Source organism: Elaeis guineensis, chromosome 14 (genome assembly GCF_000442705.2).
Source record: "Elaeis guineensis isolate ETL-2024a chromosome 14, EG11, whole genome shotgun sequence".
Classification (NCBI taxonomy): domain Eukaryota; kingdom Viridiplantae; phylum Streptophyta; class Magnoliopsida; order Arecales; family Arecaceae; genus Elaeis; species Elaeis guineensis.
Window position 1 is genome coordinate 67891207 of NC_026006.2, and position 26868 is coordinate 67918074.

The 26868-nt window shown below is 37.2% G+C and overlaps 1 protein-coding gene and 1 non-coding gene across 2 annotated transcripts; both read right to left on the minus strand.

Moving 5' to 3' along the window:
* Nucleotides 1–923: 923 nt before the first annotated feature.
* Nucleotides 924–10008, minus strand: LOC105056948 (pectin acetylesterase 5). The gene is given in 15 exon segments (XM_010939336.4): nt 924–1388; nt 3103–3248; nt 3354–3459; nt 3542–3619; nt 3735–3785; nt 4995–5055; nt 6057–6181; nt 7984–8073; nt 8199–8278; nt 8844–8973; nt 9487–9551; nt 9554–9568; nt 9734–9877; nt 9880–9933; nt 9936–10008. Coding segments are annotated over 15 exon segments (1305 nt in total). The 5' UTR covers nt 9973–10008; the 3' UTR covers nt 924–1265.
* A 950-nt stretch (nt 10009–10958) lies between these two features.
* LOC105056947 (pectin acetylesterase 5) lies at nt 10959–21434 on the minus strand. Its single transcript, XR_002165969.3, has 12 exons — nt 21130–21434; nt 20909–20991; nt 19714–19840; nt 18696–18782; nt 18527–18621; nt 17992–18116; nt 16242–16302; nt 15773–15826; nt 15560–15637; nt 15367–15472; nt 15105–15250; nt 10959–11283 (listed from the first exon to the last, which is right to left on the minus strand). It is a non-coding gene; the product is annotated as a pectin acetylesterase 5 (transcript).
* Between the last annotated feature and the right edge of the window lie 5434 nt (nt 21435–26868).

The following is a 26868-nucleotide window of genomic DNA, read 5'->3' on the forward strand; positions in this document are numbered from 1 at the left end:
TACATCAGGCCACTTAACATACTTAAAAAAAAAAAAAAATTACAGAGGTGACTAATGATCAGGTTTTATCACTTCTTTTTAAGAAATTGGTTTCAACAATTTCCTACAATGACAAACTTGATATGCAAACAGGAATCGATCGCTAACGCCACAAGGAAGAACCCGGTAGATGCGAAGATGTTAGCAAGATGATGAAAGTGCACTTTTAACACCTTAATTCGCTGACTTTATAGAGAACCTTTCCTAACAAGGCTCAACAATTCTGTCCGCTTACCATCTTGTTATTAATTGCTGGAATGACAACCCACTCAGCAGAGTCCAGAATCGGACCATCCCATTTCTGAAGAGACATATGTGGTGTAAAGAATAATATCAACACAAGATATTTGCAGCTATGCTACTTTCCAACCTTGAACTGGATTTATTAACTTAGGGTACACAACAAGCTAAGAACGCCCCAAAAATCAAGCCCAAGTTAATAAAATAGCTGGCACAGTGGAAAGGCCATTGGTTAAAAAACCCATATTCTGGAGGGAGACGACCTTATCTTCATATACTACTATTCAAATGAATTTTTTGTTGCCCACAGAAAATGCTTCAAAAGCACTTATAATGATGTCTTGGGATCTTTTTCCAAAGAAAAAGAAAACAACTAACAAAACTATATCTAAGTAGTCACAAAGTCACGCCCGTTCACCCATTCTCGGATCCCCATGACAAGAAGAACAAACAGAAGCCACAAGCATGTATCACACCATTTCTGATGGATGACAGTTGAGTTACAACCGGGAAGGTAGACAGGTTTTAAAAAGACTTCAAGGCCAAATTAAGTTTCCCCTGCCAACTTGAGACGACGTAGTACAGTTGTAGACGACCCACTACCCAAAATCTCACCGGTGGCACTTTGAGCTACATAGGCATTCTAAGAGCTCCATAATGATGAGCAGAGTTTAATATCCATCATATACACCAATTTCTCCTCAAGCAGTCAACAAATGTCACGCCAATAAACAAATTTTTGGGGAGGGCCAAGGCCCACCCGATTTATTAAATAACAAACAACAATAAACATAACTCTGACACCTCTATCTGTTACATACATGGCATAACACATGGCCATCCATGACTATGGGATGACTCACCAGAAGAAAGACATTTAAAGGCGCTACTCATCATGCTCTGCCATGCTTGGTGAATTCAAACAACTAGATGGAGGAGCCCGTGGAAGATATTTTAGAAAAGATTATCCAGCATGACCCCCAATCTTACATCTTGAAAGGATGCATGAGATCCAAATTGATACATGTGGGATTGCAGGGATATGCACAATCAATTTCTTTGACTTCCCTTCTATCAAGGTACCAGTCTCCCACTGCCTCTGCAATTGTCTGATCCTCGAAATAAATATACAATTAAAGCCAGAATGCATGAATAAAAGTTACATTATGCTCATAAAGAGTAAATTACATAAACATACAATTCAACCATATTATGAGTTTCCCAACATGAAGGGTCAAATGACTTCATGTCAGAATGTTTTTGCGGTTTTTAATTCTTCCAGGTCTTCTAATAGTAAAAAGACTTCCACATCTGAAGGCCACCTGCTTAAGAAGCCTTAGAAAAGGTGACATGAAAATCCCCATTTACCATGACACAAATCCATGTCTTTGCCCAAACACTGGCCAGTTAATAATGCTAGTACATAAGTGCATGAAAATATATCAAAATATTCCCAAGGTATGCAACACATTCCTTACCCAAGGAGCAGAATTTGGAAAGGTAATACAATTATTTTGGGTGTAGGTTTGCACATGAATCATAGGACAATAGAACCCTCTAATACAATTTATCTTCCTTTTCATTTCCTTCATTATTGCTTCAATGAAAAAATGGCAACAGTAGTTAGTAAGTTTCATTCAATTGCACATCTTCTGCAGAACTGATTGTGATCAAATGTAAGAGGAACACAAGTTTCTATGTATGCACAACATATCTCAAAGCATGCCATCAATTATTATTTAAATCATTGGTCTTGAATCCAGTGCCAGTCAAGTAGTTAGGACAACCAACAAATACTAACACCTGAAAGATCTTACTCTTGGTTCCTGGTGGCATGAACTCACCATCTAAACCTGTCAGGTAGAGTACTGTACTTGCTAGACGGACTTCAAAGTTTCACTGGAGACTCCTTATATAAACTTACATCATCAGGAATTTGGCACCAATTTCAACAGAACCGATATTAGGCAAGGGACCTGTTGTAAAAATCTAGTCCACATACAATGGAATCTTCTTAACTTGAAGTTATGCGCCAAAGCCAAATCAATTTGATGGGAAAAATCCTGATTAATGATTAACTGAGGGATGCAACTGAATTAACTTAAGACTAAATCCTACTTTGTATACCATACAGAGCATCCCATACTAAGTCATTGAACATGCAAGCTATTGGCACAAGTCCTAATGGCTTTCTTTTATGCCCATGCTAGTTAAAATGGCCTCCTGCACGCACAAGGTCACAAGGCAATCCTATGCTACAAAGAAGAAAGTGACGATGCTAAACATTAATCACATACAAAAATCTAAAGTAGAAGATAGCCTAATTTAATCTGAGATCTGAGCCTATAACTTGAAATAGAATTGTTAACTATAAATTCTGACATCCACAATTCGAGAACATGCAAACAGCCTCTCCATAAACAGGGTAAGACTGTGTAGACTTGACTGTCCTAGAACCTGGATGGTGGGAGCCTCGTGCACTGGGCTGCCCTTTTCTCACCATTCAAGAACACATGTTCAAACCTCCTCGACAATTCTATTTCCCCTTGACTAACATAAAACATTTTTCTTCTCTTTTTTTTCCCCCTATAGAAACACTTAACACAAAGTGTTTGTCCGCAAAATTAAACATCAGTCAAGTTTTACAGCCAAATGTAGGACTACTTTTTGTTAAAGACTGTTTCATAATCTATTTCTGGATATGTTATAATTGCATTTGTTTCTGTCTATATTCTGGTCACCCCATTTAAGTACCACTGATGCGGGCTATGCTCTCACTATTTCCAAGAGAACAACATAATGAACTAACACTTTGATCTCTACCTTATTGTTAATTTTGGGGGAATTTGGAGAGTGCCATGTGATACCATTCATTGTCTGACAGTGTATAAAGCAAGAATTTATAAGCATGCCCCCATTCTTGTTGTGTTGAAAATCACTCAAAGCATCAAGCAGGGCAGCCCTGAATCCTGTCAAATAAAAATACATGTAAGCGATTTTAAATCATAGTCATTAATATAAACAGAAATAGAGGAAAAAAATGTCCAAGATGGAGCTTTTGTCAGCTATGACACCTTGGAGGGATTCAATCTGGTCGGAATCACAATTGCGAATGTTCAGCTTGCATCTTAGCCATGATTGTTGATCATCAGATGATTCTGGTGCCAAAATGTGTTGTATCTGAATATATTTTAGACAATACTATGAATCAATATTTGAGAAACTATATATCTTGATACAAAAAAAGCATGATAAGAATTACCTGCCAAACATCATAAGCTGGGTTGAGAATAAAGAGTGGGGTGTTTATGTTCTTAATAATCTCACGTGCAAAGAAACACTGGAATGCAAATGGGAGGCAGAGTAAATGAAAATGTATAAGAGGATGCAAATAAAAATGGTTGATCCACCAACATGGTAAAGTAATTATCACAAAAAGCAAAATGAAGACCTGCCTGAGATGGTTCCATCCTTGGAAGGCAATCCTGAAATTTCTTTCCTACATCCTGAAAGCAAATCCATGAAAGGAGGTCATTTTATGCAATTGAAGAACGTAGGGCAAATTAACTTTAAGAGGCAGCAATTTAGAACCATAGAACTGGCAATGGTTCTGCATGAAATCTCAGAAGTAGAACAACAATAAAAAGCTAGCTGCAGAACAGAGAACAAACAATGAAAAGCAAGCTGCAGAACAGATAAAGATGGATGCTTTATCAGAGAACAATATCAGGAAGCTCAAATTAACTAAAACAACATGGAAACAAGAAGTATATCTAAGTGCAGCTTGATGATGAAACTGGTACCCCTTACAATAGTCATATGTTTCGATATACCCAAAAATAAAAGAGTTAAGCAAGAAAAAAATACATAAAAGAGTTACAGCATTTTATAAGCTTTAGGTGTATGAGCTTCCACATGATGGAGACAAATTTTAAATAGAACGGGTAAATAGCAAAATAAATAACCTAACCACCCTAAATACAACATAAAGATAATACACAAGAATTTGAGTATCATTAACAATAAGGAAACACGGGCCCCCTCAGAGTACTGTACCAACACATTAGCACACTAATTTTTGCTGTACTAGCATATGAAGGCATATTGCGTGAGTATGGTACAGTGACATAGTAGTATGAACCAAGGTTTTTAGTCTTGTTACTCAATCTTGTATCGGTACATTATCTGTATGGGTCAAATTGGTACGCTACATGCTTGTATTAACATATGGTATGCTGTTAGAGGCAAGACAGCAGGTATGGTACTGGTATGTCTATCAGTAGAAACACCTTGAACCTTAATGCATATAGTTTCAAAAGAGTCTCCTTCAAACTCAACATCACTCAACGATGTGCATATTAGAACATTTTAAGAACCAAGAACTTTCAAGTAAACAAAGATACAAGCAATCCCCTTTTGTCCATTCTATATTTTCAAAGTGCCGAATATCCTGTCTGCAAGTATATCCATCACTGAATTCTCATTACGATTTTATTATGGGCATCATAATTTTACAAGTAATAAAGATAATATATGCAGAAGAAACACTAGGTTAAAGTTTGACGTAGAAACAAGCTTTGAATAAAGAAAAAAAGGATATAATTTTGTTATATTGTAGATAAAAATTCACAAAATGTTGCACCCAACAAATACAGATCAGACAAAAAGGTAAAACATATTTGATATGTAATATTGCATTAATTAAGAGAGAAGACCTGAAGGCGGACAACATCATCATAGAAAGATCGGATGAACCTTCTCTTAGAAATATCCATCCTGCAAGAGGAGAATTAAAAAGTAAAATAGGTCTAGTCAGTATGAATACAAACACCCTCTTTGAATTTTCAGATGTATCAATTTGGTCAGTACCATATGCTATTTGTCTTGGAAGTCCGGGCTGAAAAAATGATCCAAGAAAATAACAATTTCTATGATTTGGAAATTGGGATCAGATCAAAATGCCAAAAAAAAAAGAGAGGTTAACCTAAGCAATATTTTTTCAAGTTTTGAGTCGATGGATATAAATAAAACTGATAAATTGAGAACTATAGTTAACCCCAACCCCCCCCCCCCCACCCCCACCGAAACCCACCCACACACACACAAAAGAGAAAAAATTTCATTACAATCCAGTAACTGTAATTAAATTCGGATATATCCACTATTCATGATCTATGTGACTGACTCCCTACATTCCTTCTCATATGTGATTCATTAAAGTTCATCGTCAGTTGTGTTCCACACAGGTTAGCTCATAGCAAGTGAGTTCAAGTATTGGGTGTCTGCACAAAAGTCAATTTTGCAAAATAACAAAAAATGATACTGTCAGCTGTCATTAACCTTCATAAGTTATGGAGCAACATGACCAGCCAAGGTCAACTGTGATCAACCATATGTTGTCACATTCAACCACAAAAAACTATGGCCAAACAGAAACAAAAATCTAAGCAATGGCTCTTTCAGCTCTTCAAAAATTACAATTGTATATGTTCCGCAGAACTCGATTTTCAGAAATAGAGACATGTGTGAGAGTTACATGAGCCATTTACCAATGTTTAGATACCCAGAAGTGACCCAGTTACATGTCTTACATAAATTCAAACTTTCATGTAAACAAATAGACCCTAATGTTTACATTGCTTAAGGTAATCCATTAGAAGATTTTTAGAATGACACAAGTTCATTAAATCCACCATAATACATTGCATGCAAGAGATAATCATGAAGTTTTATGCAAGAGATAGTATCAAAGTGCACTCAAAATGTCCGGAACATACTCATCAAGAAAAAAGCCAGCATCTGCAAGACATTTAGCAGTGACCTCCTTAGGCAGAAGTCTGCGAAAATCTTCACAATGTATGAAAGTAGCTAGACCACCAGCAGAGCACCCTGTAAGAAAGGCCTGCAAACTGCCAAAAAGTGTATTAACATTATGCTTGCAGCTTTATAATTAGTTGCACCAAGAGTTTTACAGTTGGAAAACAAGCACACACAGAGGATGTGTTAGATATCACAATCTTATCTGTAATTACTATCTACAATAAAATTCTGATACATTCTAGGCTCCCGGCATATTACCGCAACAATATTCAACCATGTGATCGTATAAAATAATTTAAGATGAGATATGTACTAAGTACTTATGTTCAAAAGGGTGATGAAAGAAATGGCTGTTATTTGCAGAAGGCATAACATGGGTAACGAGTGTCAAGGAATACTGCTGTTTGGCATGAAAAGAACCTCATAAGCAGCATGGTGATGTGTACTGTCCGCATGTTCTGATGTGTATGACGGCTTTAAAACACTTACAACTTAGTCACAAATATTCATGTCAACCAAACTAGATACATTTTCCAAACTGGTAATATGCAAGTCTCTAAACATAAGCACCCTCACATGAAGTGCATGTCTACAAACATAAGCTTTCTTCACATATTATCCATACATAATATCAAAAAGGTCTCACATGGTTAGAAAAATGGCCACTTAAATGCTTTGAGAACTACATAAAAAGCTAAAGATGCCTCATCATTTACTCATTTAAGTAACATTTGTTCAAATGTTCTGCAATCACTTAGTCTGAGAACCAACATAACAGCTTGTAACAATGTGTATTGCTATAGTGGGCAGAACACAAGCTGATACATGGCAGTACAATCTTTTCCTTGTCAAACTGTGGTATACTCTTCTTTTCAACAACCTTATTTTTGAACATTCAGGAACTCTTCAAATTGTCCTCTATTTTGTTAAAAATATGAAGTCCAGAGTTATCGATTAAACAAATGAATGATGCAAAAATGTGATTCTACCTCAAACCAATGGCTAGAAAAGAAGTAGCTTAGCACATCCTTCCCCTAGCATGAAGAGTATGTGAACAATTCCAGAAAGCATTTACTAATAATTACACTTTTATTTGCTGATAGTTTTAATAAATGACAACCACCAAAAAATATGGTCATAGAAAGTTCCAAGAAAATTTTCTGCTTTAAGCTTTATCTTTCCTGTTATATTAATTTTACTAATTCATTAGAAGTGCTTCAAATATATTATTTACCACATTCAGTTTTCAGTTTTTTTTTAAAGGATCCAGTTTTCAAGTTTTAGAAATTCATATTTTTCTCAAACTTTGAAGAGTAACAAACATATGAATGTGTGCATACTTGCTATCCAGGAAAGGGTGTCCTAGTGCACAAGGCTCCATCATTGCGGGGCCTAGGAATGGTCAGATGTATGCAGCCTTAACCCAGTGTGTGGAGGATTTGTTTCTATATTTCGAACCTATGACACCTAGTTCATGATGGAGCAATCTTACCATTACACTAAGGCCTGCCTCTCTATTTGACATCAAAATGGGTGCCATTTTACAGCAATCCAATGATGTATCGACTTCAAACCTGATACTACAGTGTGAAGCCTGCACATTCTTATTGGCATAAATAGATATGATGGCATTTCCTGCTAATAGACCAGAAGTAATTTATCAAACTGCATAGTACAGCAAGCTAGTATTCGGCATCAAGTACTGGCGCCCTCCCTCTAGAGAATTGTGATTGTGTAACAAGAATATCATGGAACATGGTACAAGCAAAATGATTGCATTCACTGTCACCATTTCTATTATGCATATACTTGTATAATGATATAGAACTTGAATTTGCCACAATAAAGTAACTAAGAATTAGGTGATATTTATAAAGGAATGACCTGTTTAGCATTTGCAAGTCCTTTCATTAAGAGTTCATCCATAATTGCTTCCCAAATATGCTGCCCTCTAAAGAATAGCTTTGTTCCATTCTATAAACCACAAACAAAAAATGTCTCAGAAAAATGTGTATGGCTTTTGCACTATATGATTACAACAACAGCTCACAATTTACCGGTCAAACATATCATAGGGCAATATTCCCATCACCAGATACCTGAATGTCACTTTTCACATTTCCAGAATAAGATGCACCATCACAATATCGTACCCTGACTTTGTTCCAGTTATAGAAATCTGATATAGACAACAAACAAGAATTAAGGAAATGCTAAACAATAAAGAATGGTGGAGAATTCAGAGGATAATCAACACCAATAAGAATTAAATTAAGTTAATTAACAGGAAAACAAAGTCAATTTAACACAAGATGTTAAAAAACAGAAGTTTGAGTTTTAAAGAGTGTAAATATTAAAATTTAGATTACTTTAGTCACCATTGATAGAGAAAATAAAAAAAGGAATATATTGAGTAAGACATTAGAAGTGACTATGAAAAATAAAAGGGTCCCATCTAACCATTCAACGTGCGGATGGAATTTCTCGGATAGGCAATCAAATCCATCTAGTAAGAAGTGTATAAACACAGGTTTCTTCAAATGTGTGTTACTCAATTTCCATGATGCTGAACAATTAAACAGAAATATCTAGATGAAATAATGATATACAGGTGACAAAGATATACATAGGGTAACTGCATTGGAGGTAAATGCAAGCTCTAATCTTTTAAACCTCATAGTGCAAACTCAACCAACAAGAGCTATAAAACCAAACCTATCTCATACATAACACCAAATAATTACCAGGATTTTGAGATTGAATGTCGCTTAAAATGCCAACAAAAGGAACTTGGCGTTCCATGTAATGTGAAGAACCCAATGCAGTCATTTTGCGGGAAGTGCATGATGCCACAGAATTGCACCAACCTCCACCCTGCAGCTTATGAAAAGTGATCAGACGAGCAAAAACAGAATCACAAAAAGCTTGACCAAATCAACAGTCTATAACCTAAATCAAGTGACATATACGTCCATCACCAACATATTTTGATTAGCAAAAATTAAGACAAGCGCCAGGCTTCCCCGTCTTGCATAGCTTTGACGAGAAGTTTAGTTTTATGCGATATGGAGGGAGGTAAGCTATGAGGATCAAAAGTGTCCAACGAAAAATCGCAACATAGAAGAATATCACAAGATTTTAAGGTCAAATCACTAATTCAGTACAAATCTTGATTATTTTTTATTTTCAAGATAATTCTTTCAACTTACCCAACAAAAGATAATTTCTTTCGAAATGCCATAAGGAACACAGAAAAACAAGAATCGAAACAAAGGCAGTACGGTGAAAGAAGCCAATGGACGGTAGTAATTGGTCAAAGGGATACAGCAGCCTACGTAATTTGCCGAAGATTCTATATTTATAGGGAAAATTGCAAGAAACGAGTACCTCTAAGAATATAAGCCAACTGTCCTTGCCGGACCCGAAACCCGTCTGCATGTGATACCCAGGGGACTTCCATCTAAACACACTGCATCCAAGGAAAAGAAACTCTATAAAAGCGGCCGACCATTTTAAGAAATCAACAGTAGAAGTAGTTTGTTGTTTTTCTCAAAAATAAAATAAAATAAAATAAAATCCTGATCTTCGAAAGGAACATAGAGATCAGAAACCCTAATATCGAAACTTCTCGTACCGGCGCCTTTTTTCTTGGCGTCACGCACGAGGGTGAGATGGACGAGGGCGGGGTCGGTGGAAGCGGCGGGCGGTTGAGGTGCGGCGGCGAGGGCACTCTCGCGGGACCGGGAGTTGAGGATGGCGCAGATGGTGAGCAGGAGGCGGTGAAGCCCAGCTTGACGATCGCGCGAGCTCGGCTACCTCGCCTCCACCACCAGAGCGGAGTCGGCGGACGGCCATCGAGGCGCCGGGCGCCATGGAGGGTACTGCTGAGTACTGAAGCGTAGCCGATTGCTCCCCTTCACAATACATGGGGTGCGTTTCTTTATGCCATTTTGAACTCGTTCGCGAGCCGCGGAATTGGTTGCATTGAGAGGTGACACGTGGCTGCAAGTGTGAACTAAACAGGCAGCGGGGCAGCATGACATCGGTTATTAAAGTATTTTTCTATCACTACCTTACAAATTACGATGCTTGGTCAGACAAGTAAACTCTGGATGGCAATCGGGGTAAATCGGATTAGATACTCGAAAATCTGTCAATCTGAACCCGTCAAAAATCTCAATTCTTGACCATTTTATTAAACAGTTAACTCAATTCCCAGTGGATCAAATTAAATTAGATGGATTAAATGATTAACATTATCACCCCTAATTTTTAGTTATTGTAATATGTTTCTAGATTTATTATTTGATAATAAAAATAAGAATTAGAAACCATTCAGGCAAAAATACTTGTAGATATGCTCATGAAAAAATAAAAATCATAAAACTGAAAGTGTTACTTTATAAACGACGAGGCAAGAGATTTACAATAACAGGCAAATGCAAACCTAGATATTGGATTAAAATTATAAATTGCTTCGAAAGCACTTATAGCAATATATTGAACATAAATCAGCAACCGAAAGTCATGCTTCTTCACATATGGTCAAAGTTCGACAACAATATGAACAACATAAGTCAATAGCATGCACAGCTCGACTTCTGATGCGAAGATATCATATCAACGCATAAAAGTTGCTGGTTCTTAAAGCATGACTAAAAATCAGAAGCTTATTAATTTCCTCATGCCATCAGCCTAGAGCTTATTATAATTTTTTTGATAGCTTTCAAAATGTGCTATCTAGGGACGACATCATGAGACTGGATCCCATGCAAATGATTCTCATCATGTCATGTGGCATCCCTCCAACGTTTCAGGCAATCAATATGATCAGGTCTAACATCCAACAACAAACAAAATTCTTGAGCAATCATCAAATATCATGCCAGTTTATACAGTTTTCACAGCTCCAAAATACATTAAATATCACAAACAACAAACAACAGAAAAAATCAATTTGATGTAGTATTGATCTTCCATTACAATGGCACATCGAACAAATCAAATAAGCACCCAAAGAGCTGGTACAAGGCATTTTAGAAAACAATGCTCCAACATGCTTCGGTCTTATCCAATGAACTGCTAATTAGGTTCCACACATGTGGGATTGCATGGATATGGGCAATCAATATCTTTAACTTCCCTTCTTCTAAAATACCAGTCTCCAATAGCCTCTGCAATTGTCTGCTCAATAGAGTAAATATGTAGTTAATATCAGTAAATTCATGCATAAAAATAATAATGAAATCTAAATATATATTAGTTCAAATCATCATCAGTCAAGCATATAATCAATTCACTGGAAATTGAAAAGAAAAATGATTATCAAATAATTAGAAGAAAGGGTCGTTTAGAATTTCATACTAGAACTCATACTTTGGATTGTGACCTCTGATTCTTTTAGTGCCTTTTGCTCCTCCATTTTTTTTTTTTTTTTGTACATCGGGGGGTCATCGAGACCCCAATAGAAGAAAAGAAAAAAATAGAAAAATGATAATGTCTAATAAAGCAAGTTCCAGCTGCATCTGCCATCACCAGTGCTCTGATATCTTGAGGTCAAAAGAGATACTGAATCAAAATCCATATTGGCCCCAAAACCTACAATCTATCAGCCAGTTGGTTGCCTTCCCTTAGCATATGGGAAACGAAGAAAAGATAAAAAGTTGCAGCACAGTGTAGGATATCTGATAAGAGGGGATGCATTGAGGCTGTTAATTTCAGGAAAGTATTCTGGTGCCTTTTAATCCATTCAATCACAGTAAGTGAATCTCCTTTTGCTTCTTAGTGGTACATTGGAACAACAATCAGGATGGTCATTCCGTACATATTCATTGAGGTAAGATAATGCATGCAGTATGCACCTTACTTGGGGCTCTGTAACATGCAATTCTTAGAATAAGGGCTCTCGTATTCTAACTACCTGCAGATTGCTGGTGATGGTAAAGGTAATAATTTTTCAGGGAACATTTTGCTCAGCATGATTTTCACGCTTCATCTGATTCAGTCCAGTCTTTGACATGTATGCTCCTTTTGTTCAAAAAGTTTCAGATACTCCAAAAGCCAACATATGGGTGCCTACATTTTCATATGCCAGATTGGGATAGATTTCCTCAGAAATGGGAATCTTAGTGCTCTTCCAAGATGTTGTAAACAATTACAGGTGTGATTGATACAATAATAGTTCCAGCCAAGCTTTTCATCCTTGTATGTGGTTGTTATGTTGACTGTAAGTAACAATCTAGACCTGGTTTCTTAAGAGGAAAAGAAGTACAGGGCCAACCAAGATATCTAAGTTTGGTTACAAGAAACCACCAAATCCAAATGTAATTAATTACAAAAGCAAGCAAATTCGTAAACAGCTAGTGGGCATCCAGTAGCCCGAAGGTAACCCCCTTCCCCCTATGTAACAACCCTAGTGATGCCCTGCAGTTTTGATGCTCCATTGTCATGATCTTGATGAAATGGTGATGGGGTCCTTTCCCCATCTTTTGCATCCAAAAAAAAAGGTAGGCGAAGTGTCACCCTGTGTGTGTGGTCCTTTCTCCATCTTTTGCATCAAAAATAAAAAAGGTAGGTGAAGTCTCACTTTGTGTGTGGTCTCCTATCCCCATCTTTTACATCAATAAAAAAGGTAGGCAAAGTGTCACCCTGTGTGTGTGTGTGGCAATATTAGCTCCAGAGGTTACAATTGACACCAAAATCACTTCAACTAAAGGATGGATTAAAGAGTCTCTGATTTCTCTCTAGCTACAAAGCCTCGCAGAACTTTTTGGAGTAAATAGTGGCTTACAATCTGTGCCTTGGAGATGAAGGCAGTTCTCTATATTAAACCTTTCCTTCTGTCTTCAGTTATAGTCTCAAAATAGCTCCTTACTTGGATAATATTGAACTGCGTGGTGACATGGTAAGTCTCCTATGTGGCAGTTTGCTTTTTAGTCTACATGCTGCCTCAACCAGGGAATCAACAACACTTCAAACGCTTGATGTCAGGTTAAGAAATGGTCACAAAATGTTTTTAAGATTTGAAAGATCATATCCTAGTGACTCAATCCCAACCCCATATAGCTGGAATAAGGCTTATGTCTTTAAGCAATGGCAGATTTCCTAATTATAGGACTCTCTAGCTAGGAATAGCAGTGGGGAGGAAACTAAGAATAGGCTTCACATTGCCTTAACCAGAAGATCAACAAAAATTCAAAGGGCTGATGTCAGGTTAGGGACTCGTCATAAAATGTTGTCAAGATTTGATAGATCATACCTTAGTGACTCATTCATATAGCCAACCTGTTATGGATGAACTAAAGCTAACGTTTTTAAGCAACGGCAGACTTCCTAATTATAGGACTCTTGAGTTAGAAACAGTAGTAGGGAGGAAACAATCTAGGGGTAGTCGTTCAATGGCATTGTTCCACAGAGAAATTCAGATCAATGATCAACACATATCATAACCCACCTTGCCACCATTCAGGTATTCCTATTTATGGGTGAAGGTGGGGGCTGAGCGTCCATTCCATCCTTACAAACAAACACATCTGTATGAACTATGCACATGAGATCAGAAGGGAAGTTTGAAGTCCACGGAGTCATAGACTCTAAAGTACCCAAGTTAGCCGACCAATCAGCTGGCTGGATACCCTCCCTTGGGATGTGCGAAGCTGCTATCCAGGTATTCATGGTTAATAAAACCACATACAAGTTAGAGGAAGCAGAGAACATGTCTGCTTACGCAAACTCTGAAAGAAACGCATCAGTTAAAGAAAAATCACCTAGATTAAAACCAACAGAAAGTTTCATTTCCTTGGTCAATGCAATATGCTCAAATTTACCAGTTGAATGAAGCTATGGACTTTGGACTCTATTTTACATAAATTGATCCTTAGGATCCATCCAAAAAGCTTCTCAAATTATGGTCAATAATTTGGCAAGTAAAGGGGTATAACAAGCATCTCTTGTCATTGGATTATTTCTCCTTTGAAACAAATAATTAAGCATTATCAAGAACTTAAGACATCGAATTTCTTTTTCTGTTTTCTATGATTTATAATTTGTATTCTAAGATAACTGCAGTCTTCTATATCAAACCATGCCTTGTCTCCTCTTCTAAAATTGTTTCCAAGTCGTAAGGAATGTTAAAGGGATTTTTCCTTCCTGTACGGCTTATAAATTGCATAAACAATAAGATGAAGATAGATTTCCCCATACCTAGTTCCACCTGACTTCATAGCAACAATCTAGCTTAATTGCACAGAATTAACCATACATTTGTATTGGCTTCATGGTAAATTAATACACAATCCAAGGAGCCTGATTAGCTTTGAGTTTTGCTCCCGTGCTTGCCCAAATTTGATAGGAAACTGCTTAGCTAATTAGTAGGTTCATGAATGATTCAAGGCAAAATTGTGACTAAATGCTAACCTACATAAAGTATATACATTTATAATTAGTCATTTAATATGCTAAGTTATTGGAAAGCTAGAGAACATGTGAAAAAAAATCTGCATAAATAGACCACCACATAGTTTCCTTTCAATTTCTGGATAAAGCTCCTCTACGTAAAATAACCTATGCCTTTTGCATAAATGTCCTGCTGATTGTTGCATATCCACTGTGTTGGTGACTTTTATCAAGACCTATGAACGTAAGAAGTCTGATGGCAGTCATAAGCTAGAATGAAGCAGGAGATAGGGAAATACAAATGTGGTCATCTTCAGTTTAAGTTCAAATGCCCAACTCTACCCTCATTAATAAGTTTCGCTTTCTCCAAAATAAAAATGCTGATCTACAAACCAAAATATAGCCCATGATTTACAGCCACATCAAGGTGGAACTTTGCTAAGTAGCAAATGCCATTACCTGCATTTCAGACATCTTGACCTGTAAATTGTAGTCACACTAATGTCACTATTTTTGCTATTAGCTTATTCAAGTTATGCAGGCAATGCTAACTAGTCCAAGTGACTATCAACATGAAAACATTAACTTTAAAACGGGGCAATAACCTATACCTTATTGTTAACTTTCGGGGAGTCTAGGGAGTGCCATGTGTTACTGGTCATTGAGTAACAGTGTATGAAGCACGAATTTATAAGCATGCCTCCGTTACTGTTTTGCTGAAATTCTTTCAAGTCTTTAAGTAACGCATTCCTGAATCCTGTCAAGTGTCAACAAATGACATGTAAATCATTCTGTATGGAAACCAAAATTTTAATTAATATTGGCAAAAAAAAAAAAAGTAAAACCAAAACTCTTAGTCAAGATAGTTACGACCTTGGAGGACTTCAAGCTGTCTGGAATCACAATCATGAATATCCATCTTGCATTTTAGCCATAGTTGTTGAGGATCAGATTCTTCAGGTGCCAAAATATGTTGTACCTGAAAATGTTACAATGACAGATATGGGCAAAAAATTGATAGATCTTCACAATAAACAAGAATGAAGTATATTAGATGCATGATTACCTGCCAACTGTCATAAGCTGAGTTAAGAATGAAAAGTGGGGTGTTTATGTTCTTAACTATCTCCTCTGGAAAGAAACACTGGCATAAAAAAATTTAAGGGAAAAAAGAAAATAATATATAAGAAGCTGCATCCGATGCAAGACCAAAACTTCGAGAGCACATAAGATTAAGCAACCAAATGGTGGAGTGATAGATGGGAGGAAAAAGGAAAACCTGGGATGCTTCCATCCTAGAGATGCACTCCTTTGGCAAATTTTTTCCTACATTCTGAAAGGAAACTAGTTCAAGAAAGATCCATTTATACAACTGAATGGAACAAAACTCATAATTCTATAACTCTAATGCAAGGATTCAATTTGGTGATGGTGATGGATCGGCATGTCATGTCAGAAGTATAAGAAACTCTAAAACTAACAGCAGGCCAAAAAATTATTGCTCAGTCCCAGAAAATTATCAGAAAATGTAATCATATTTATTAGGGAAGCATGAAAAGAAAAACTAGAGATATGTAGATGAGATATTAAGTAAATTTTGACAAAGAACCATGCTTGCACTAAGATTCAAGAAAAAATATGAATGCATTATAATTGAAGTTCACAGAAGTTCCATCTAACAGTAGACATCAGAAGTAAAATGGTAGAATTTAATCAATATGAAATATGTCTGGAGCAAAGGAGCACACCTGGAGGCGAACAACATCATTATAGAAAGATCTTATCGTCCTGTTCCCAGAAATATCCTCCCTGGATTGAAAGGCAAACAACAACAAAATAGAACTAGTCATTCAAATATAATTTCTTGGGCTTCAGACGTGTCATTTTGGCAATTAACATTATCTAATTATTTGGAGGTCTTGACTGGAAAATGAATGGTTTTTCACTTCCTGCATCTGAAAGTGGCTTTGAGAAGTATCACAGGTTTTATTGCTAGAGTGGCTGATAAATAGTTTGAGCTTTTCTTCTCTGTGACCCCTATAGTGTTTCATAGAGAAGAAACTAATTTTTTTCTCATTCACTGCAACCATCGATAATGTTTCTAAAATAGGATGGTTCGCATCTTCTTGCAAATGAAGAAGAGGTGGTCCTTTCATTTGGATTTTGGAGAATTAATATCATCATTTTACAATTTCAACTTATTTTCAAGCCTGCAGAAATAGCAAACAAGCACTATACCACTTGCATGTACGGCTCTAAAGAAATTATATTAGTGAACTAGCACATAGGTCTCTTTTGAGTTTGACAATTATGTATTCCCAGACTTTCTTTTTATTTGTAAAAACAGATGTGGAACACCCATCATGTATTCCCAGACATTTAATGGTAATAGAAGCGGCTTCTTTCACAATCCATTAATTTTACATATGAATTAATTATAAAAATTATAAATTAATCCTGATTTACATATGAATAATCCATTAATTTGACCAATACGATACAAATTTACAATTACAGTCATGTTCTAGGATCTTGGAAACAACCAACCATCCATGTAAAGAGCATGTTTTTGAGGATATGGTGAAAATGCCACCATCTGTGTTTGAATCCAACCCTCTCCCCAGTATATGCACTGCGAAAAGTGGTGAGAGCAAGCAGTCCTGGTTTACTTATTTTGTCAACAAAATATTATACACCCTGGTTGCCAACCAACATAGCAATATTTTTAGTCAACAACATGACCAGATATTATACTCCCTGCATTCCTCACTACATATAACTCCTCAAACAGACTCAATGAACCTACAGACAATTACCTTTTGACTGAAAAAATTTTGGTTATTAGCGCATGTTTGTGAGAAAAAATAATTTAATATAATAATATACTACCAAGATGCTAAAATCTACTGCTAGGGAGAGCCTGGTTACATGTAAATATGATTATTGCTGGAAGTGTGTTTTGAGGAGGTGAGTTTTCGGCATTTGAGTTCCACTCCTGGGTAACCTACAAAGCAAGTAGATTTTAAGAAATGACAAACTTGAAATGATCAATATGATCAGCCATCCATTCTTGTGGAATTGACATGATCAGATGTGATCAATCATAACCAACAAATATGTTGCTGTGATCAATTTTTGGTTGACTGTGGTCAAGTATTGAGGAAAAAAATGCTCAAACATTGTCATTTTGAACTCTTATTAGTGGCTTTGATTTTTATTCTTTTATAAACAAAAGTCACTTCCACAAAGGTGGGAGGCAAATTTGTTAGTGTCAAATGAGTTGCAGTGCCTGTACAGGTTCTTATGAATGGAAGTGGGCCACTGCATAATTTCAGAATTCAATTTTCATCTAACCAAACAGGCTTTTTAATTTGCATATGTTGAATAAAGGCTCAACTAGAAAAATTTAGAATGGGATGTTAGCCTGTCCTATGCACCAAAACAACATAGAAGAAGAATTAGTCATGAAGCGCATGAAAATTTGACAGAAACATATACTCATCAATAAAAAACCCCGCATCTGCCAGACACTTAACAGTGACCTCCTCAGGTAGAAGTGCACGAAAATCATCACAATGTATGAAAGTTGCTAGACCACCAGCAGAGCATCCGGTAAGAAAGGCCTGCAAACCAACAAAACACATATTAGCACTGCATCTGCAGCTTAATATTATCATTGCACCAGAAAAAAATCCAAAGTTGGAGAACTAATCTCTCCACAAATGGTTAAATATGATGATTCGAGTCTACGGGTACATGCTTTAATCATGGTCTTATATATAACAATAGAATAAATATAATTAAAATCTAAATCAATAAAATTTGATCAGAAAATGGGGAACAATATAAGAGAGTTTGAAGGTCAAGGGTCATATTGAACCAAGGTACTATGATATTTACATGAAATAACTTAAGAACACATTGAAGCACAATGAACGTACAGATGGTCATTATTCTCATCATGGAAATCAAATGCTATGCAACATAACACAATAAAATAACTAGAAACCATGTAGGCTTACAAAGGAATGACCTGTCTAGCATTTTCAAGGCCTTTGAGTAACAGAACTTCCATAATTGCTTTCCAAATACGCTGTCCTCTGAAATATAGCTTCTTTCCATTCTATTCTCCGGCATATAAAAAATATAACTCAGAACAATTTGGAACACCATCACGCAATGTGCAAGTTATTGTAAATAACTCCCATACCTGGACTTCTCTTTTCCCTTCCCCGCAAAAGATGCACCATCACAATAACGTACCTTTACTTTGTTCCAATTATAGAAATCTGAGAAAGAAACAAGGTTATGCATTTAGAAAATTCTTAGCAATTGATGACAGGAAGAAAGAGGAGATGTCATATGGGTAATATAAAAATACTCAGGAGAATGAAGAATTAATTGAGCTTATAAAGAGTGCAATCATATGGTGAGGCATTAAGTTACTACAATGTTGAAAGAAGAGGAAAGTCAAAAAGAAATCCAAAGGAAATTACATAGAAATATATAAATATAATAGCTAAGAAAAAATGTTTAAAGCATTATTAATTCATGGTCCAAAATACTAGACATACAATTGCTGGATGCAAAAAAGCTCATCAAATAAAACATACTTACATGGAATAATTTATATAAAAAGAAATAATCTTACAGAATTTTGGATATATTGACCTCCAAGACATCCATGCCTAGCAATGCACATACAAATACCATCACGCAAAGCAGATGCTGTGCATACCCCTTGCAATATGATGTGAATTTGTGGATCATTGGAACTTCCTAGATCTGGCTATGCTAACTAGATGCCAACTTAAACACAAGAAAAAGGCCAGAGTTTAGTTATGCCAAACTTAAAACTAGAGGGAAACAAGTTTATCATTATATATTGGAAATCAAAGTTAAAGATTTATTTTGTTACAAACATGTATGTCGCCATAGCAGCTTGGACTATTTGCTGTATAAAAGAAGCTTTAAATTCAAGTCATGCATTACATGAACATAAGTCACCTATGTTTCATAAATCCAGTCTAAGCAACTAAGCAGAAGTTTTATATAAAAGCATATGTAAATAGGTGACATAAAGTATGCATGGTCAACAACATCAGGGACAAGTGAATACAACAAGACAAGTCTCACAGCAAAACTATAGCCTCGATGAAAAGAATTATGCAATCAGTTCCATGCCAAACAAAACAATAACCAATATATATATATATATACCAGGATTTTCTGATTGGATATTGCTTAAAATGCCAACGAAGGCCTCAGATTCCATGTAGCGAGATGAGCCATATCGTGTCATTGTGCGTTTAGTGCATGATTCCACACTATTGCACCAACCTCCACCCTAACACTCAAGAAGAACAATTGGAATAAGCAAAACACAAAAGGTTGAGAAAATCAATTAATAACAAGTCACCAAATATAAATTACCAGTATGTCAATGTCCAATAATTGGGAACAGATATAGGCGAGCCTATTGAATGTGAACTGAAGTCTTGTTCAATCACAAAGATAGGGAGGGCATGAGATTTAAAGGTACATCATACAAAATTGTGAATAGTGTTTTAAGGAAATAAAGATATAACCAAATTTCAAGTCAAGCAAGCACTTGACCATAATTCATTTTATGTATACTTTCATGCGAAGAACATTCCACACAGTTAGAATTACAGAGCGTTATGTGAACATAAGCTGTAAGGACCAATTAACTCATGATTTTGCAATTTAGTAGCTTATGATACAGTAACAATTCTGGTCGTTTGCCAAAAGGCAAGGCAATTGATCTTAGATGCATTCCATCCATTGAATTTAGAGTTGAATAAGAAAAAAAAAACCCAATTATATATGGCGAGCATAGGAAACAACAAGGTGGATAATCATCCAATTACACTAGAAGATAGTGTGATGGGTTGAGTTATACTGTGATAATTCTAAGCCAAAAGAATCATAAGAGAGTGACAGGATGACTATTATTTCTAGAAACCCAAACTCTATTTCCATATGAGAACAAGCTCTCCTTGAGCAGTAAATCTTCAGACGAGTAGAAAATATAGAGTTGACGTAAATCTTACCGCATTCATCCAACCATATGAAGAACTCCACGCACTACATCTCCTTCTCTTATTCGACGGGAAATTGATGATGTTTAACACCGGCAACCCAATGGCCAAGTGTTAAAACATAGAACACCCATAAAAAAAATAATTTTTTTTTAGAAGGTATCCTTTTACTTTGGTTTCTTGGTTAAATTTCTCAAGATCAATTTTTCAAACCCTAAGGAAAAAGAAAGAAGATGAAGAAGAAGAATCCTGAGAAAATCTATATCGTTGGTATGCTAATATATAACTACAGAAGATTTTATTTGTAGATGGAATAACGAGAGAAATGATTGAAATCCAAGTATAGGAAGTACCTCCAAGTGCAGAAGCCAGCTATCTGAGCCAGAACCAAAACCCTTCTGGAGATGGTACCCTGGAGGGCTTCCATCTAAACACACTGCAACCAAGAAGTCAAATTTCTTAAGAGAAAGAAGCGAGCAGATAGCCGAGAGACATCCGTGGTAATATCAACCTTCGGAAGAAAGAAAGAACGAAAGATGATCGTGAAGAGATCAGGAGGAACTTGCTGTCTTACGTGCGCCCTTCTCCTCCGCGTTCTCGAGGAGAATGAGATCGACGATAGCTCCTCCGCGCCGGCCGAAAAGGGGACGCTCCCGCTTCCACAAGACCACCGTGAGAAAGACGGCGAGCAAGAGAACGGCTAATCCGGAAGCGGCGATCGCGCGTTCGGTGCCCCCTCGCCGCAGCCAGGCGCGAAATTGCTGGATCCTCCTCACGAACACCATCATTAGACCCCTGAGGTTTGACTTTCCGATGACACAGAGGGGACTGCTCACGCATCAGATCCTATCGGCAGGATCTCTTCCCATTAATGAGATGAGGGAATCCTCGGATGCCCGCATGATCTTTTGGACGGCCCAGATTGGAAGCTTAAATAATCCTACGAGACAATAAACGGCCGGCGCCTGCGAGACAATAATATAACTACCTCCGGGTAGCTTTCTGGTTGGACTGGCCCACCAGCTCAGCGAGGACCTGAACCGACCCAAATTTTCTCCTGACTGGGGTCTAGCTGAGAACGATCCTCTATCTCGGCCGTTAGTTACATCCATTCGCTAAATTGAGTTTTCCGTCTCTTCGGAAAAGTAATTAAGCCAAGCTTGATCAAATCAACATTTAATAAAATTTTCTTTAAAGTTAATTTTGTCCAAATTTAATTGTGAATCGAGCCAAGAACTAGGATGGTTGAGCTGAAATAGCCTGCAGATCGTGATCGAGGAAGGTCTTTGCCGATCGAGCTCTCCACTGCCATTACTAAAGTAGTAGAACATATTTATTTGTATAGATCCACACACACACACACACACACACATATATATATATTAAAAAATAGATAAAAGAAAAATTGTGCTATTTCTAGGAGAATTCTACAGGATCACATTTTTTTTCAAAGAGAAAAGAGTTTTCAGGTCTGAGATCAAATCACATATGCAAGACCCTTCAGTTTGTGCCTCCTTAAAACATAAGAGAATGGCACCCAAAAAGAAATACAACAGAGATATAGATTCACCAAAAGGAGCTTCACTGATTGAGTCAAGCTAAGTTAGATTTAGTCTTCTCAACTTGTTGGACTATCCTACCCTTAGAGGAGAGCTGCGAACCAACTAAATTAATGGTTGCTGGCTTCTAAAATGAATTTATCATCCACAACCAACAAGATGAACAATATCCCTGTATTCATAAATCTCGGTTCAATTAGACTTTTGACACATTTTTTGTTGTGGTTCTAATAATATGGAGGGCATCAATAGTCTCACATAATTTATTAGTAAAAGAGACTCGTGCTTATAAGGAGAAAAAAATCCTTCCCACATGAGGCATCTTTTAAAAAAAAAACCGTAAGACTCATAGATCAGAACGGACAATTCCTCACGTGATGGACCGAATCTTTATCTGCTAACTGTGGGACTCCTCGGACTGTACACATCGAAGTCTCCCTTGGGCTCTGTTGTGGTTCTAATAATGTGGAAGGTACCAATGATCCCACATCGATTGTAAGTCAATTTCCTCCCACGTGATGCGTCTTTTAAAAAATAAAATCGTGAGGTCCATAGATAAAAGCGGATAATACCTCACGTGACGAGCCGAGCTCTTGTCTGCAATATAGGAAGGATTTTTTTCTCCTTATAAGCACGAATTCTTCTTGACTCACAATCGATATGAGACTATTGGTGCCCTCCACATTATTAGAACTATGATATTTTTTATGAAATTGACGGGATATCTTTATCGAATTTATTATATTAACTAAAATAATTTGACATATCTTCATTTTTCAAAAATTTTCATATTACATCTGGCTGAGATAAATCAGAATATCAGCATCAATGGCCAATGGCCACCAAGATGATTGATCTATCGGCATCTATAACTTTCAGTGCAAAGAAACAATTTAGAGCAATTTTGATGGGTAATACGTGACCGGCAACAAAATAGAATGCCGGAGAGGATTCAGCATTGGATTCTTCTAACTAATAAGGCTGTATAAGGGGGACTGGCATTTGGGTGGCTAAGCCATTATTTTCTCTACTAAACCATGGTTAACCAAATTAACCAAGATTGTGCATTCAATGGGAATCAGTTTTTATAGTATAGCATAAATCTAGACATTGTGTTGTCATATTCAAAAAAAAGGGACTATTTAGTGATTCACATAGATTACTGGTTATAATCACATGAATATCTGTAGATCCGTGTTTTGTCAATTGATTAGGAGATTGCTACCTTATAACTTCAATTATTTGTTGTAATATTATAGATGATCTCCTAAACAGTTAGGCTCGTGTTTTCACGTAAAAACACATTCGTGCATGCTGACACCATAACAAGTTTATCTATTGGACAACCTCTAATAACCAAATTAATTATGTAAGCCTCACTTAGCTCTAATTCAGTATATGGAAAGAAAATGTGCTATGCTAATCTGTCACACCTCCAATTAATGCTAGTTGTGTTATTGCTGATTGCAGTTCTCTGTATTCAACATAAATAAGCCAATACCATATTCTGATTGTGTCTTATTTTGTATCTCGAACAATTTTGACACTCTATGATCTGCCAAATCAAGTGGGAATCCCATCATTTTACTACAAAATTTTTTTTTTCTTCCCTATGAGATTAAGTTAGCCTTATAAAAGATAATTTTAGATGGTTGTAGACATAGACTTAATCCAATCAATAATTAATATATTTTTTTAATTGTACTAGTCCAATCTATGAATCTTATTGGATTTTGAACTCAACCATTCAAACAAACTATTAAATTGTGCAAAATCTTTTTTGCTTCACCATGAAAAGATCAAATCAAATTTTAGCTCCACTCTACAAATGAATCTGAGCAAGTAGTCAAAGCAACATACCCGATAATATTTCTTTTATTGTGTTCTTCACTTTTAACTGAGATGTTTGGAAAATGTTTATTGCCTTAAGTCTAATACATAATCATAGAATCATTGGATTCTGAAGTGATTTTTAAATTAATTTGATAGAGCATTCCACCATATTTTTGGATATCTTATGAAAAATACCTTGATATATAAATATTCGTAGCATCAGAAATGAATTTTGTGTCTTTTTTCATAATCAGTAATTTCTATATCCTAGATCGTCATTAAGAGACAATTGAGCCATTCATACTTTTAACTAAAGGATGATGTGATGAAAATTCTAACATATAAATAACAATAATTTCAATTGAGAATGTGGAGATAAATATTAACAATATCCTCATTTTACCCATTACCATAAATTGGATATGTCCCTCTAAGAAAGCTACTAAATCTGGCAGAATTTTTATTTTTTTCCACGCCATAGTCGGCAATTTCTACATCTTAATCATTATTAGGAGGTAATGAGCGATTCATACCTTTAACTTGATGTGGAGTAATCTCAGTAATTGCCAAATAGAACCGACCTTAAATCAAACTGACTTGTCCAGCTCGAACGCGAATGACTTGACACTACGAATGCACCAGCCTGAGATCCTGATGCCTTTCGTACCCAAGATTATTGATGTTACATGAATAAGACAAGAGACCGCTAAAATAACACTGTTGGTTAGCAATGCTACCATCAAAATAGAGATTACCACTATGCGTGGACTCATGTACGTGATCCTCAGAAAGACGGTTGTGGCGCTTCCAAAATGACGATCGATTTCCCCTCTATAAATGGAGGAAAGAGAGAACCTCAGATAAGCCTCTCAAACATCTCCTGGAACTTGCTTATTTCCTTCTCCTTTTCTACTTCTCTCTTTCTCTATTTCTATTTTCTAATTGACTTGACCATCAGAAAATTTCATCGGACACTCTGATAAGTAGACTTATTTGTAATGCTCATCCAAAATCCCAATCGTTCAAGTTGATCTCGGCCATCTGCTTCTGAATCGATCTTAATTTTGTCCAGGAGTTTGCGGCAACACAACTAAAGAATGATGTGATGAAAATTCTAACACACAGCTAACAATGGTTTCAATGGAAAATGTGGATATAAATATTGATAATATCCTCACTCTACATCGTAAATCGGGTATGTCCCTATAAAAAAAACCACCAAATCTGGCGAAAAAAATAAATTGCACAGGAGCATAAGTCAGTAAAACTATTGTCTCAGAATTTACAATTTTATAATTCTAATTTTCTACCACTATCTAAACAAAGATTTTATTCGCAACATATGAAGATGCAACACTATATATATATATATATATATATATATATATATATATATATATATATATATTTTAAAAAAAACCATGAGTAGGATTTTTTTTTTCCTAGTTTTTTGAGAAATTCACTGCCCAAAGTATTAGGAAGGTTGAATCATAAGAAGAACAGGGGTCGAAGTAACATATAAAAAAACCGGAGCACACAAAAAGTTGATTTGGTTGTGTCAGACAATCTCGGAACCACGCTTCGTATCATCAACCAAAGTGAGTTGTCCGTCTTCTTTATGATCAAGAATCGGCTTAAGTGGACTCATGAACTTTAGATTTTCTACTTTCATACTTAAGTGCTAATGAAATCAGATAGCTTCCGATGTGGGACTAAACTTTATCCCATCACCAACAGTGCGTTCACCACCGGCTGATAGAGTTTGTCTTTTTTCTTATTGACTTCCGGACACTAGGGCTTGTGTAAGTCTCCTGAAATATTTTTCAAGCGGCCTTTCCTCGTTGTTCATGGACGTAACACTGATCTTTCCCCCTGAAAGAAAGCCATTGAATACGAGAGATCGATCAGTACGAAGCGTGTTTGATGAGCCATTTTCGACTACATGTGGGTTTCCATTAGGCGGAGCAGCCTCCATCGCGTTCCCCCGCCGCGGCGGGACCGCGGGCAGAACGACGGAAGGCCGCCGGCGATGAGACTCCGACGAAGCGGTCGACGGTGGGGCCGGGAGCGGCGAAGGGCTGAGGACCTCCATTTCATCGGCCGCGGATAACCGAGGGTTGCTTCCTCCACTTCAGAGAGGAAGGAGAGGAATTAACTCTCCCTCGACCGTTGTGTGTCCATCTCGTCCTTTGACCACTTGGCAGTGCTCACGCACCAAATTCTCACAACACTTGTACTGGTGCAGAAACTGCACTTCTTCGAACGTGCATCAACGCATTAGTGTACCCCTCCATGCACACATTAACATGATTATAACGATCAATCAAGATTTATGTATGCATTTGTTAGCTACCTATGCACTCTTGAGTATTGGTTTTGATGGAAACTATTGTTACCTCTGTTGGGGGATACCGACCGACCGACCGACTATCGGAGGGCCCGACCGGCTGGCGGCCCGACCGACCGACCGACTATCGGAGGGCCCGACCGGCTGGCGGCCCGACCGACTAACCGACGGCCCGACGAACGACTCTGACTGGTCGATCGTAAGTCGGGCGACAGGCCAACGGACGCCATCAGCGGCTAACCGCGGCCATTCCACGGTCCATTCCCGACCGACTAAACCCAGAGGTCCGGTAGCCGACCCACTTGAAGCTCGCCGACCGACGGAGGAGTCCGACGCCACTCTGCTGGCCACCGACCTTGGGTCGGCCGACTCCACCAACCGCCGTACGGCCGCCAGACGTTGTCAGCTCTGACACGGACATGCGGCACAGTTACCTAGGGGCATTGTCCCGCCGAGAGCCGGGTCAACCCTGGTGATTAGACGGCTACACGGCGACATGACGTTTTCACGGCGGCTCTGACAGCCTACAGTGAGTTGACAGTTCCTCACTTGTCCGCGCCATTAATGATGGCGC